Source organism: Metopolophium dirhodum, chromosome 7, assembly GCF_019925205.1.
Source record: "Metopolophium dirhodum isolate CAU chromosome 7, ASM1992520v1, whole genome shotgun sequence".
Classification (NCBI taxonomy): Eukaryota; Metazoa; Arthropoda; class Insecta; order Hemiptera; family Aphididae; genus Metopolophium; species Metopolophium dirhodum.
The window spans coordinates 1,852,548-1,869,811 of record NC_083566.1 but is presented as its reverse complement, the minus strand read 5'-3'; the positions used below and the strand labels follow the sequence as shown (position 1 = coordinate 1,869,811).

Genomic DNA, 17,264 nt, shown 5'->3' with positions numbered 1-17,264 from the left:
TTGTATCACATAAATATACGCAGCACCTTGGCGTTGCATTCTCAAAATACAAAATTATTCAAGTAGGTATTTAAATGCTAGTATAATAAGCAAGTATTAAGACTTATAAGTCATAAACAAAAAACAAATTTTGCGTTACAACTTACAAAGTTACAAATGACAAATGACAAATGTTAATGTTTTTGAAAATTCCTTTTATACATTATTAATACTATTTGTACTTAAGTACTTTTATAGGTTTATCTATAATCGTGTTAATATTGAATATACGATAGTTGGTGGTTAACTTTAGTTCTATGCATAAGCGCAAATTGACTACATTTTTTGGGGGGGACTCAAGCTATAGGCCATATTGCTTAGTACCACAGAATATAAAAATTAGTACTAATTACTAGATTTTTGACCGACATTTGAGCACCCCCCTCCTATTTGCGACAATGGTTCTATGCACGACTTAAGACTTACTATATGTAGGTAATAGGTACGTATATCTTAATTCGCGGTCCTACGCATGCATCTGGGGTTTTAAACTGAACATAACGTTCCATAAGGACCACAAATTCGTATTATTTTACGTATCAGTTGTTTAACCAGTATATGTCTAACCGTGGTACATGTTCATATGTGTATATGCGGTGCTGTTATATACCAGGGGTGACCACAGCGAGGCTCGCGAGCCGCATGTGGCTCTTAAATCAGTTTCGTGTGGCTCTTGAACCAAGCTTAGACAAAATTAATAATTATAATTCTGTTAGATTCGTATAAGAAATAGTGTTTTTATAATATTACAGTCGTTGTTATAGATTGGAACGGTGGCGGTGGCGGTATAGTACGTCCGTAGCCCAAATTCTGGAGCCCATGTTCCAGAAGAAAAATACCCACTAACAAAAGAGTGCATAGACTTATTTCAATGTTTGGGACCACTTATGTATGTGAATCATTGTACACAACGCTTGTATAGTTAAATTCATTAAATCTAATATTATAGTAGTGTCATGCGTGTAGTGTAACAAATAAATTGATATAATTATATAAAATTTAAAATGTATCTCAATTTTATAAACATTGCTTTTCAATGTGGCTCGCCTCGAATTAGCTTTATAAATTTGTGGCTCCCGATATTAAGGTTAGTGGTCACCCCTGTTGTATACTAAATATAAGCTGCTTATAGCTGCGTACAAATAATATTACACGTGGAAATTAACACCAATAACAAGTAACAACCACCTACCCCGAGGGTGATTCTCCACGCTCGGTTACCCATCATGCGCCTATATATGTATAGAATAATAAAATACCACTGCGATGATTATTATTTGTAGGTACAAGTGATACAACATCTGTCCGATTACTCGGTATCTCAATAAAATATACAGTCTGGAAGAGTCGAGAGATGTATAACGCGGATAATGATAACAATACTAATAATAACAATAATAATAATTATAATTATATAGTATGTACATAAGTACCTAACAACAAACGGGACCGATGTGAGACTAATAAACAATAAGAAAATAACAATGATAATATATTTTAACGAACGCCCGCGCACAACGTTACAACAACTACACGGTTTCGTACTTTCGTGTGTTACAAAGATATTATTCATTAATTAATAGGCATGCATCGGGTAGGTATATAATATTATATTATACACATAGAAAAGAGATTATATAGCAGATGGACGCGTGATAATTATTGCCTACGACGTGCGCCGTATTGTAGAGCAGCTGGTGCGGCAAACGATATTATTACACTAAATTATTTAAATATTACCATCGAATAATATTAGGTTGTCGCCAGTCCGACGAAAGACCATTTCCGATGTAAACGCGTCCAGCATCCCGCTATGTGATGATAGCGAGATAATAGCCGCTCTCAGTGCATAGATAATATAAGAATGGATAGGACATAAGAACTTATCACATGAAACCTTAGTGATACTATTTTTAAGGTTATATGGGGCAAATATTGATGCGATTATTGATAAATAATAATAAATATTTTAAATATTTAACAAAGTTTAGAGTAATTTTCCAGGCACAAGTGGCACAACAATCAAAATAAAAACTGACAAATATCTAAATATAACTGACTATCATGTTATCATTATTATTTAATAAAATAGTTTTGCACATAACCTTAAAAAGCCCCATATCGTCTTTCTCTCTTTACGTTCTCTCTTCCCCAAAAAAGCACACGGCCCCATATGGAACTGGTTTAGGCATGTCCTATCCATTCTTATATTATCTATGTCTCAATGTCGAAGACTGTGCACGAATGAACGGTTGTCGGCCGCAAAGGGAGGATCCTCGGGGCCCGAATAACAATAACTCACTTGTAGATACCCGTGTACGGAATGTCTATTGTACACTTACATAATATATTTATTTTTCTTATTTTTGGTCACCCAATTAATTTGTCCAGGCGTGCGTCAAATAGAATTTTCGCACATTGCCTACCAAGGTGACTGAGTTGCACTTATAGGTTATAGCCGCTTATCGGCGGTGACCTCAATGTATTATCCCACTTGATATGCTGTCGTACATTTTCCGCGATCCACCGTAGTTGGATTTTACCTACCAGGGTGACTGAGTTGCACTTACTGTAGCGAGTTACACTCAAAAGCAGTTGAAAAATCACAATTTTTTTAAGAGTTGTAATTTTTTACGGGCAACGCAGTGCGTGGGTTCAGCTAGTTTTATATAAAATGTAGTATATTATTTTAATAACTATCGAAGACATACATTGCAGTGTAGGAACTTGCATATTATGTACCTACCTTATTATATCGCGTAGGAATTTACATTCACCCCTTACAGGTACCCACAATAGCCATATCTAATGTGGCAACTTGTAGGTATGGAATAATCCATTCTCGAACAGTCAATGCACGGTCTTAAACGACAACGTAGTGTAGAGCTATTATATTATTACCAAACAGGGCCGTCCCAACGATTTGCGGGGCCCGGGGCAGAGTAAAATGGCGGGGCCTAAAATGCCTAAAATGTCATTATCGCACGTCAGATGCATATCGCATATGGGAGCTATACTCCCCAAATTTGAAACTCAAATGTGCGCAAATATCTTAACAAATATAGTACCTTGCACCTACAACAACACGAATAAGTAAATTAACTAATAACGCACCATGTCATATAATCAAACTTAATGTAATAAATAAAAATTATCAAAAAAATATTGACAAAATAAGACAACAAATATAAAAAATAGCAATAGGTACAATATTAAAATATATTAAAAATTAACTTTTCTGCTCTTTATATCCGCAAATTGATCAATAATATCATATTTTAATTGGTCAGCGATTTCGGAGATAGTTTTTTTATTAATTTCAGCTTTGAAAACGATCGTTCTGCTGAAGTTACGGGCATAGTATTCAGCTAATATTGGTAGGTAGTAAAAACCAATTAAATGTATAAAATATAAATATACTAGGTAGTGTTATTATAAATTTATAAGTACTACTTACATGTAATTGTGTCGTAACATCGGAATCATCGGATAAAATTTTCGGTTTATTCAAAAACTTTACTAACGAACCACGAATGGAGTTTATGTTTTCTTCAATTTGTATTTTTTTTTTTTTAATTTTTCACTACCAGATAAATATTTTCGGAACTTGTCTCGTGGCCTTGACATTTTTGATTTTATATTTAATATTATTATATTATTTACCAGTTCAAAAGTTCAATAGAATATAATGATGGCTTCTTAGTTAATATTACTTATTAATTTATTATTAACGTCGTACGTGGTATACAGTAGCCAGTAACCAGTAGATTACCTATTGCTATTATTACTATTACTAGGGCTGTGAATTTAATGCACTAAAAAACCTTAAAAAATGCATTAAAAATGTCAAAAATATGCAATAAAATATGCACTTAAAATGCAAAAAAAAAGGAATATAAAATGCCAAAAATTATAGTATAAAATTTACTAAAAATGGTTTTTAATTTAATTTTTATATTTATATTAATATTGGGTACAGGATATTAAACATTAGTACAAAAAAGTGTTTATTAAAAAAAAAAAAAAATAATAAAAATGTTGATTGAATTTGAATTTACATTTGCATTAAGTTAATGCTATTCACCTGAAACATATTTAAAAAAATTCGAATTTAACACCATCCATTACAGTGACCCACTTGTAACCTACTGTACAGCAGAGCGACATCCACTTATCCACCTTTTTTAAAACTATTTTGTATTAACTATATACTATTAAATACATATTGTTATTTAGAACCCTCGTATAGTATAGTTTATACAACTGTCCATGTCGTTCCCGCCGCGGTGTAATGCGTTATTTTATGATTTATTCAATAGTTTTCGTCGCCTTTAGTGTTTGATGGCTTAAATATTTCTTGGTACATGTTATAATATCCGTGTAACGTTTATACTACGTTTATTTTGTATAATTAACTAACGAATTTTTTTATTTAAGTTATATATTCTAACGATTTTTTAGTCGTTAAATCTGTAACAAATGATTAGATATACCATATACACTCTACAAAACGAAAAAAAAGAAACAATATTTTTTTGTTTTCACAAAATTTATTTATTAATAACTTAAACAAAAAATAATACAAAAATGTATAAACAATATTTTTTAAAACAGATATATTTTGGTTGAAAAAAATTAGCACATTGGCATCAATAATATATTAAAAAAGGGCCGAGAATAAAAAAAAAAAATCGAAATTTACAATATAATATGAACAATTAGACAATTTGAAATAATTTTAAGAATTAAAAGGAAAAAAAAAAATAAAAAATACGTCGGGCAGGAGGTCAGGACACAATCAACAAGGGGGAGAGGATGCAAGATGGCGAATTTTGGTGCGGATATATTATGCAATGTTATTGGCCACTGGTCACCTCTGCACGTTCTCACGACCTGTCCCGCGGGTTGCCGAGTATGTCGCGGGCGCGTTTGCTCGGACGCTTGACGACCTTGCCCAGCCGGCGAGGCCAAACCGATACGGCCGCGGAGCGACCACGGATGTCGGCGACGAACGGCGGCTATAGTGCGCGATGTTGTGCGCGTTGACGGTCGATGGCGCGACGACTCTGCCGACGGACGGCGAAGGCCAAGCCACGGAGCGAGCGAATCGAGATTTTGTGCTGCGGAACCGGCGGGGACGAGCGAAGCGGCCAATGTGGGATTACCGCGGGGCGAAAAGGCGAGACGCAGCGGACCGCAGCGCGATCCTCAACTCTCGGTAATTTTCGCCCTGGCGTCGTCCCTTCGGCCGCTTCTTTGTTCCGCCGCCGCGGTGGTGAAGTCGCGCGCCGCCAGACCCTGAAACCGTTGAGTTTCCTCGGATCCGCGGCGACGCTGACGTCCCCGTGTTCCTAGCACGCAAATCTCCACACCACTCACCCCGTGCCAAGGTCTCCGCCGCTGCCGAGTCGCCATCGCCGTCGTCATCGTCGGTGTACCGTCGGGGCGGAATCGTTGCCCGCGCCGGTACCTCTACTTCTAGCCGCCGTGTCGTCGCCGTCGTCCGTCGCCGCCGTCGTCCGTCGCCGCCGCCGCTCCACGTGACCGTAACTGCAGCCGGGCGCTCGCCGAGCCGCCAGAGGGTCTCGCGCGTCAAAGACGACCGAGCGCGCTACGCCCGCGAACAACCCGTCGCGCCGCGGGTGACCGGAGAACGTGCGTGGGTGACTTACCGCCGCGCACCGTCCGTGCTCTTTCTCACATCCTCCCCTCCTCTGTGTCGCCGTCATCCTGCCCGTCGTCAACGGCCAAGGGGTGAGCTGCGGACGGGTTCTCATCGGCAGCAGCACAGAGCCCGGAAAAAGCGTCTCACGCTTTTCCACCTCGTACGAGGTGGATCGATTTTTCCGGGTGCTGCCGCCGGGTCCAGCCAACCGACCAGCTCACCAAGACTATTTTTTACAACTATACCCCTGGCCGGCTCAATTTTCTCATCCAACACGTCTTCTGTACGCAAAACGTCGTCGAGCGGTCCGCCCTCAGGAGTCGGAGTGGGATCGACAGGCCCCGACTCCGAGGACGGCGCGTCCCCACACGACGACGTACAGCTGCTCGCCAAAAAAACGGAATGGTCCTCTTCTGCTTCCGAAATTTTCGAATTGTCGTCTTCCTGGACAGTGTTGTTGTTGCCGAGCGGTGCTGCCTCTGGGATCGGAGCAAGCTCCGACTCTGCTGCAGATGACAGCGCATCGCCGCTCGGCAATCCATCACTGTGCAAGGAGACGGACTCCTCGGCGTCTTCGTCGAACTCCTGTCCATCTGCGCCTCCAAGAATCGGATTTTGTCCTCCAGGCTCCGACTCCGGGGTCTGATCGTCGCCACTCGCAGTAGTAGCGCCCGAATCAATGGCAGACAGAAGAAGGGTAACTAAACCCACGAGATATTCGTCTGTTTCGTCAGCGTAAGTGCCATCCATAATGTTGACAACAATGTCTTCTAAGATTTCGATCAATATGACGTTTACAGCGTCGATGTTATAATAGTTAGTTGCCATCTTTTGTTTGAGCGAAGATAATATGTATACGTGTACGTTGGGATTTAATCGAGAATTGCTAATGAGCTAAATACAAATCGTCCAACACAGAGACCGATCTCCGAGAAAATCTCCCAGACGACGACGACGACGTGTATTACTACTAGCCGGCCAGTAATATGTTTATCGTTCTCGTCGGCCCGCAGCATTAGAATTTCGAGCGCGTTTATTTTTCTAAAGACCATTATTGATATTATAATATTATACCTCAAGTTGGGGCAAAAAATGTAGAATATTTGTATAATTTATTTAATATGTCACTTGTATGAAAATATCACAATATTGTTACTATTTTTGACGAACTATGTGTAGGTACTTTTAATGTATTTATTTTATATTGTGGATACCAGTGTGCAGTGGAATTTACACTTGGTAAATAAATGTATGGGTAATGGGCATAAAACACCTTTATAATAAAATACCCAACCGAACATAACTTAGTCTATTAGTAACTACGGCATCGAGTATCGACTAGAAATGGTAATTATCGGTAATTGTCGATAGTTAGCGACTGTGTAGAGAGGATTTCACAGGCGGGCGAGCCGGCCGGAGCAACGAGGCGAACTACACCACCGCCAAAAATAGAATGCAAGTGAATAACATATTAATATTGTATACAAATTCCATACCAGCGTATACGGGTCTAATGTATTAAATAAAAAAAAAATTAAATAATATTATAAGATATAATTACTACAAATAACATTTTATTGTTCCATTCAACAATATTGTACATGAAAAAAAAATATGATATGCACTTTTTTTTTTTGCTCATCAACTTGACCTTTTATTGTATCTATGAAAGCGGGGCCTGTCCAATTGTGGTGAGAGTGCGGGGCCCGGGGCGTGGGCCCCGCTCGCCCTGCCCTAGGGACAGCCCTGTTACCAAACATATACCTTTTGAGGACTGGTTAGGTTAGGCTGCTATAGTCTGGTCACCAACTCAATGGTCGACTCTGTGGAGACACCTTTTTTAAACCCGAACCGTTTAGGTGATCTCCCACACACTGTAACGGGACAATCCTTAACAGAGCCAACAACCCGTAGCATATGACAACCAATCACAGCACAGTATGAACGCAACACACGGGGTTGGGGTGTCAACGTTCGGAAGTTCCTGTGGCATTGACCTAGAAACTCCAAAAAGGCATAGCCAACCAATTTTTTGGTTGACCAGCCGGTGGTAGGTCTGATCGCCGGCGTAACTGCACTGAACGTAGTTCCATCACCTGGTGTGGTACGGATGGTATACTCAAGATACTGATGGTCGCCGTGGAAAAAACTTCTTTCAAAACTCTCCAATCAGTTACTTCAACGCCTCTGTAAAAAGTAACGTCAATTACCGAAGAGGCATCCTCTCTTTGGAAGGTGGGAACTTCACCAACATTTGGCTCTAAAAGGTTATGGCTGGCTACGATGTCCGCGAGTATGTTACCTCTTCGGTCATTTCGCCTGGAGCCCAAACTGGTGCTCTTGGCGTTGAAGTCACCAGTGAAGATAACTCTGTACTAACTAGAGGCGTGGAAAATGATCGAGCTTCCCGGGGAAATCAGCGTACTCCTCAGGGTGATAGTATATAATGAAACGTCTCCTAACGTACAGCCTAAATAATAACTGCGATATCTAAGGACTTGACATTTTGATAGTACCACTAAGGTCTTCATGGTGCACTAAGAAAGCATCTTCCAAAATTCAAATTTTATAGAGGTACTCCTCGCACAGTCATATAAGATTTTGAGATTCACGATGGAGATTGAAATATTTTTTCTTTTATATAAATGGTTGCCATTGGTTACCTAAATTTAAATTGTTATTATAATTACGTATTATAAATTATGACGATGACTGGATATAATTTTAACCTGTATTTGATATTTGTTCGCTATATGTTCACTTTTATTCGCTTTGATTACACTCATAACCGCATATTTGTTTTTTTATGCTAACAATTTGTTACCAGTAAAAAAATTTAATACTTATTTCTTATTACTATCTGACATCTGTCTATGTAAGTTATAAGTTTAAGTTAAATAACTCAAAAACTAATCATTCGCATATGATTATGATACTTCAAAATTCTCAGAAATATTATTTGATAAATAGTTTGAAACAGTAGAAATGGGGGGAGGGGGTTCTCATTTGAAAAACAAAAGTTTGTATCTCCATGGGACACTCCTTAAGTAATACAGAAAATTTCAGAAATTGGAAAATATGACACAAGAAAAAAGGGGGTAAACAATTAGTATGCTTGCAGGTGAAACAACCTGCAGTATGTAAAATGTATAAACAAACTATAAATTATACCGGTTTGGGCATTACATTATGTGTTTATAATGAATTAAGTATAATTATTAATAATTATTGATTATCGACGAAAGTTTGTTTGTATGAGTTGTTTACTATATACGTGAGAAGAACGTTGGGCCTTGGGCGAGTCACGTGTGAATATTTGGAGGTACTGAGATAGGTATATACCTACCTATGCGTCACTTAATAAATGTTTTATACTTTTGTAGTTAGTGTTTCTGATCGAACTAAAGAACATTGATGTGAATAATAAACCAATATATAAATCCAGAATCGATAATTATGTCTGATTGTTTGTGATGGGCTTAAAATAATTTAAGCAATCGTCTGCGTGTATATGTATATACAAATTAAATATCAATTTTTATCTGAACTAAAAATTGAAAACCAATTTCAATTATTTTTTAAATGACAACTTATTATTACAATAGACCAGTGACCTATTTTTTTTTTTTTTAGTATTCATAAAATAGAAATAAAGTAAAATAGTAGGTACCTACGTTAAACTAAAATAATATTCTGGACTGGTTCGTATAATTAATATAATAATGGATTTTATATGTCGTGTACATAATGCATACGCATGTCCCTGTGAATATATTATGTATGTATAAATATATTTGTATTTAAAATGTCTGTATATTCTAAAACACATTTCAGTACTTCAATGATATTATACGGTTGATAGTGTAATGCCATCATCATTGGGTATTTGGGTTAGTCGTGAAGATAATATAATAAATGTTTTAAGAATATTAAACTATTTACTAATAAACTATTAAAACTCGTCCAATGTTTTTGACATACTGCACGAAGACCTAACCAATTGTGAAGGGTAATAACTATGTAATAAGTATATGTCTATACTTCAGACTTCATTGCAGGGATAGAATGAGGTTTTTGCTATCATTATATATAAGTGCGCCAATAAGTCGTCAACCGATGAGGATAAAACGTAAAACTATAATCTTTAATGATTAACGGCTGATTGAAATTCAAAATGCCTCTTGTAAATCTGCTCTGGAAAACGAGGGGCAGCAATATTGTGATTTGTCTGCTGCCTCGGGTGCCAAATGCATTAAACCTTAATGCAATTATGCAGCAGTACATAGCACGCGTTCTAATTGTTGTTGTTTATCAAACCTCATTGTCGTGCCCTCGAGGCTTAAGCGCATACAGTAATATTGCGAATAACAATTTGCGTCTCTATAAAAATTATATTGGTAATAATACGTTTAAGTAAACGCCATAAGTCAATAAAGCATCTATTGCGTTGGTTCTCGATATTCTACTTAGAATATCGCGAATATAAATTATTCTAACCATATAGGTAATTTGAATTGTCAGTACAACAATTACTATAAAGACTCAAACACGTTTAGTAAGTGCATAAATAGTACCTATACTGTTCAAACATTTCGGAATAATTGATTTGATATTTTTCTATACACAATTTTATAGGAAACAATATTGTAGAAAACATATTACACGTATTTTATATATTGTATATACATGATCCGATAATCATAATGGTGTTGTATTCACAACAAAAATGAATATAGTCACTTGATTGCTTGAACCAGTTGAACCACCGTGTTATATTAATAAGAAGGATGTTGGCACACTATTTGTTTTCTCTTTTTGACTCATGCGCAACATAGCGAATTCGCGTAGAACCAATCCAAGATCAAAAATATTAAACTTAAAGTTTAAGACACTATAATATATCTGTTCGTATACGTTGGCTGTAAACGGTATAATATTTTTCTGTGATATTTGAACATTTTTATTTTGTATTTTTTCAACGTGCACTTTTATACAAAAATATAAACATCGTTAAAAAGCCGCAACGTACCTATACACTCAGATAACATTCTAAACTTTAAGCTCAATGATACCTTATAGGTCATTCCAATATGGAAGCAGACAGCACAAGAGATTGAACGCAAATTTTCTATACATGTTGTTCGTGAGTATAGGATGTAGGAAAGATCAAATCAATAATGCTCTGACATCCTCTTAAACACAACTTATTTATTACAATACATACATATTAGGTAAATATAAGGGCGTATGCCATAATATGGCGTTTGTATACTTTCAGCGTGTTGTTATTGATTGTCGGTTAATGACAAACCAATTGACTTCGATGACGTCCAAAGTTTCTCAAAACTTTAGAAATGTTTTTTTTTAATCCATGCGATTGCAGCTTGTTGATCATAATAATATCGTGTTGTATGTACGCTTTTATAAAATGTGTCTAACTATGATACCTATACCCGTACGGTTTCCACACTATGTTATATTTTACATGCACGTACATATTTTTAAATTATATGTATTATGTATATACTGTATGTAGGTATATATAACACACCAGCTATATACATATAGTACTGTAATATCGTGTATATAATATACATATTGTGCAGCACCGTACGACGTGTGGCATTTAAGGTGTATATATATATATATATATAGAGAGAGAGAGAGAGATATCCAATACGATATAATAATATAATATTCGAATAGCCCGAAACCGTGTTTTACGAGCTCAGATATTGAGAAAAGATAATACAAATAGTATAATATATCCTTTCACAACTGTGCGTCGTACGCCCACGACTCGGATACGATTATACACACGCGTATAAGAACTGCACTTAAAACCATGACACATTTTTTTTTCTTCTATTGACTGAGTAATAATGATTTATACGTGATTTATATAACATTTTTTTTTTTTGTATACCTACCTGTATATTATAATGTTATTTTTTTATTCGACGCGTTTTAGCAAAACCGAGTGAAACCATAAATATATCATTATATATTATTATAGATGCGTGTGATTAATACACTGCATCTTCACTAAATACTGCCATCCTTATCGTAAGCATTTTTTCCTATAACTTAACATTGCCCAAAATAGACTTTTGATGTCTGATACTACCTTTTTATCCCATCATATCACACGATGTATTCTAATAGCATATATTATAGCATTCTGCAGGGTTCCGATTGCATTGCGACGCACAGTATTCAGCTGAAACGTTATTTTAGGGGATCAAAAGTCCCCTTTTCTGTACCCAATAATTTCCTATAGACGCAAAAAAAATAATAATTACAATAAATATATTTGTATCTTCCTAATATCATTAATACAACTACAAAAAAAAAAAATTTAAAAAAATTCGGAAAAACATTGTATTTCCCTCATAAAAAAAACGAAAAAAAACGAAAAAAAAACGTGATAAGACATACCATTTCCACGTTGATATAGGTTGTTACGAACAAGGCAAAAATAAACGTAGGTATAATTATGAAATTTTTTAATATTTGATTTAAGAAACATATTATATGATAATAGATTTTTAACATTTTTTTTTTTAATTTAGTTTAAAATGCGATTTTCAAGCCCCTAAAATAACTCTTCAGATCACTGTATACGCAGACGCGCCACGTGCGTCATTACTCAGTAAACCTTTAACCTACAGCCTTGTATTATAGTCCTTGCGAAATACAGAATCGATGAATCTATGAATCTATGAATCATGATTTTCCTGTATATTATTATAATATTACAAAGCTAGATCGAAAGTCGAAGCATTGGATTTTATCGAAGAACGAAAAAGTACGTCTTCCGAAAACACCACTATAATATTATCATAATAGTGAGAGCCGACAACGGTAATCGAAATATATGAAAAAAAAACTATACTATAATAAGACACGTAATAATGTGTTATTATAATGTAGAAAATGTAAGCGATCGCATTGTAATAATATTATTAATATTGTTATTACATACCTCATGTCCTCATATATAGTCATATACATTTAACATATTCTCATACATTTGATCATACATAGGTAGGTCAGTATTTCTCAACATATATATTACGCGTACCACTAGTGGTAAGCGGAAAGCTAATAGGTGGTACGCTAAAAACAATATCCTTTATAAAAAAAAAAAAAATGGAATGGATCATATTAAACACTATTTGTTTTATTTGATATTAATAACAATCGTAGGTTATACATATTCAATTTTTTTTATGCATTTAAATGCTTATACTATCATAATTTTGTAGTTCCTAGTAAAATACAATTCCATACATGTAAAATAACGCATACAAAAAAAAAAAAAAAAACGTTATTTAGTCAAGTGGTACATGAAAATGTTCAAACTGTGTATGTGGTGCACGGATATAAATAAGTTGATAACCGCTGGGCGCTGATGTAGGCTATATGTGTCAGGCATGGGTTCAGAACACAATTCTGGGGGGGGGGCAACAACACAAACCCATTTAAACGTTAATTATAAATACAATGTTTATAGTATTTATAATCAATGATGCAAGGAGGTGTCGGTGGAGGCAAAAGCTCGTGAAGAGTTGTGATGTCAATGAAGAAAAAGAAGATAATCAATGGAAGTGTCCGGTAGTAGTCACTTATACTATGTCTTTGTCGGTGAGGGGGGCTGGCCCTGGGCCTGTCACTCCCTGATATGTGTATAGAATATGCGTCTATAATATGTAGCTGTAAGTTAAATGATGCATAGACTATGGATGTTGTAATGTATTTGAGTTAATGAATAATATTTTATACATTATATGTAGGTATATTATATTTTTTTTCCGCGAGCTTCGATGACGTCACAGCTATTATAGGTACGCGGTTATTCGTATTCGAGCGTGTACCTATTAATAATATAAATTTTGTAACGAGCCAATTTGTCCTACATCGAGTTAACATTGTTTATATTATGCAAAAACGTTGGATTTTGATGAAATTATTCATTAATATATTTGTAATGACACCGGGGCCCCGAATAAAAACATTCGAGTGGCGAATTCCGAATAATTAAAGTGAAGAGAGGGAAACGAAGGCTATCGACATTTTTATGTCCCGTACCGGGACACCCGGGACAGGACGCCTAGGTACTAGTAAAACCCTTCTGTAGATAGGCCGCGGGTTGACTTACACAGTTACACCGAATTTATTTGATAGTTGATTAATTGTTATTGTTCTGAATTTACCATTTCACAACAATATAACATTCATTTCTCCAAAAGTAGTAATATAACCCAATTCGTATATTATTTTAAATGATTACAATTTTCAACAAATGTTCGAAGTTTGTGATTATTTTAAATTTTAATTTCTCAACAATACATGCCCATCGATAGGTATTACTAACCTCACTGATTATTATATTTATTACGAGTTTAATAAGTATTTGAATAATACCATTAAGTATAATTTTTGTTTAATAAAATTACGTTCTATTTGGCCCACTCCTTTTAACCTATAACCTAACCTAACCAGTTTTTGTAAGCTTACAATATTGTTATTATTATGTTCGATGCATTTATGAAAAATGTAAATACTTGAGGATATTTTATTTTTCGTTGTAATTTTATAGAAATATTAATATAATTTATAACCTAGTGGCTAGTTACTTATACATACTTCATACTCCATAGTAATTAATATTTAATTACTTAATTGTTCAAAGAGGTTTTATACCTCTAAGTTATATTATAAATTATAACTAATTATTCTATATGTTAGTTTATATTAACATTTTTTTGGTATAGGAATTTATTTTGTCTGAAACAATTATTTTTTAACCTTTTAGAAAATCAAAAATAAAATAAGAAAATATAAGAAATATTATAATTTCCAGTAACTATATAGTTACAAAAACAAGGCATCGTAAAGAAATGCAACGTTACGAATCTTTGAAAACAAATCATATAGTAATAAATAATAATATATCCGTGGCGTTTGTTGATTTGTATAAATTATATAAAATTGATTCGTTTGAACAACTGCAGTGCATGGTGTTTTATTTGTATAATATGTATACTAAACATTAATTTTTCTAACGTCATAAAAATTAACTGTTGTGACTTGTGGTTACTGATTGCGTGATTCATGTAGTAAGTATATTTTATCACTGATTTAAGACATTAGAATATGGGTTTTTACTACGAATTATAATATAGTAGGTACCTATTATAGTTTTACCAAAGTATGATAGTCGCTAGGTAGTATTTTATCGAATCGTATATGATTTATAATATCTATATAGGTGGTGCTGGTACAATACACGTTTCCACATATAGCCATGTATGTATAGGGATATATAGATTGGTATATATCACAAAGTTACGCTCGACTACTGCAGAAAATAGTCTAGAGTTATAATTTAGGTTTTGAGCTTATGAGTAACTCGTAGTCCGTGGGTGTTAAGTGTTTATACACAGTGCCATAAATATATGAACATATTATAATAAATGTGTGAGTGCCAAGAACGTAGGTGGATCTGTCTAAGGGCTTCTCGACCCTGTAGGTATCGAGTGTAAGATTTTTTTTTGTATTTATTGACTCTAAATAAGACTCTGATTTTATATTGTGGTAGTAATAATGATGACATTTTGTCATTTACAGAACATTACATTTTTCACCTGCCATTATATTTATTGGTTTGATGATTTCGATTGTCACTAGGGTACTTGCTAGTAAGCAAGTTTCATGAAATATATAAATACAGTAGTCTCCGCTTATTGGACTCGCTTTGGCACCAGAATATTTTTGTCCATTAGCCATTTGAATTCCATTTGAATATTATGTTTTTATTTATTTGGTTGAAATGTATGATAAAAAAAAGAAATATATGACAGTTGATAACAATAAAAATAATAAATATTTTTTCAAAAATATACTCATTATGACTTAAAATTATGTAAAATCACTAATAAGTACTTTCAAAAATTTTAATACTATTTTAAATTAAATATTAAGATTGATAAAAAAAAAGGTGGATAAGTGGATGTCGCTCTGCTGTACAGTAGGTTACAAGTGGGTCACTGTAATGGATGGTGTTAAATTTGAATTCAATGATATAATATCATTGTATAAGAAAAACGATTCTCAGCGAAAACGGCCAGTCAGCCTATGATATTACCAAGTATATTTGATGATTTGATGATAATTATTGAGAATAAAGTAATTTATATATAACCTATTTACGTGGAGCCTTGTTTCAAATTTTCAATCCTTAGCCATAAAAGTTAAACATTTTATACATTTTTAACTACAAAATAATTAATAAATTATAAATTTGATAAATGTTGTCAAAATTTGAACTTTAAATGCTTATAAAAAAAAATTGTGCATATGTATTTTTAATATTTTTCAACTGCTATTAGAACGATATATCAGGATCCTTATATTAAATTTTCACGCTTTTTTACCAAACAAATAATATTTTATTGATATTTATAAAAAAAAAAACTAAAAAAATTGAAGACTGACAATGACCGTAAACAGCTCAAAAAGAGTCAAAATATTTTGTAAATTTTATGGTGTATAGAAAATGCTAATATAAACATTCAGTGAAATTTCATGTCCCTACGGTCATTTGTTTTAGAGTTACACCAAAAACCAAAATCGATTTTCTCAAAAACAGATTTTGCGTAAAAATTCCCGTTTTTCCTTAATTTTTCTTTTGTTTTTCACGTCGCTTTTGAAAACTACTGGGAAATTTTTACTTTTGACCCCCCCAAAGCACCAACTAGATTCACTTTCCTATCAGAAAAGTTACTGTTGAAGAAAATCCAAGCACTTTTACTGTCCTAAAAGGTGATGACAGACACAAAAATAAAAAAATACAAAAAACAAAATAATACAAAAAAAAAAAAAAACACACATCATTGTAAAATCAATACATTCATCGCTTCGCTCAGAATCTAAAATGTATATCACACAAAATACAATTTTGCTTATAAATTTAGTTTTAAAGTACAAGCATAGAGCCAACATGTATAATCATGCATATTGTAGGTTATATAAGTCATGTAATTGAACTATTGAAGAGTTCTTGGATCTTAAATAACAGTATTTCTTATTGGAGCATCAAAGTGTCATATTGCCCAGAGATTTATTTATTTTATTTAAGAGCAAATTGCCCAGCTTCATTATAATTTTTGTTTATAGTATACAATTTACACAAGAAACGATAATATTACAGTTGGTAAAATTTAAAAAAAATGGTTTGTACATTGATATCTAACTACACAGTCTTATTTACTAATATCGCATATCTGTTATACATGATTTTAGTCAGCTAGTTTAAAGAAAGTAAACAATTTTTTTTTTTTTTTTTTTATTATATTAGCTTTTAGTCAAATACTATTACAGATAAACAATTTAGATATGTATATTAAGATGAATAATGGTTACACAAAAAAAGAGATCAATATGATAATGTTTTACTAATATCATGCATCTATATTTATAGGTGCATTTAGACTGGACTTCGTATAGACTGAAGAGGCACATAAAAGTATTAGATTGCCTAGTAAATACAGTATGT

The 17,264-nt window shown here is 34.0% G+C and overlaps 1 protein-coding gene across 1 annotated transcript; it reads right to left on the bottom strand.

Annotated features, from left to right (window-relative positions):
- Positions 1–2,259: 2,259 nt before the first annotated feature.
- On the bottom strand, positions 2,260–6,609 carry LOC132948856 (uncharacterized). Its single transcript, XM_061019530.1, has 2 exons — positions 2,583–6,609; positions 2,260–2,461 (listed from the first exon to the last, which is right to left on the bottom strand). The coding sequence occupies exon 1, from the start codon at positions 6,530–6,532 to the stop codon at positions 5,813–5,815; it is 720 nt and encodes a 239-aa protein (XP_060875513.1). The 5' UTR covers positions 6,533–6,609; the 3' UTR covers positions 2,260–2,461; positions 2,583–5,812.
- Positions 6,610–17,264: the final 10,655 nt, after the last annotated feature.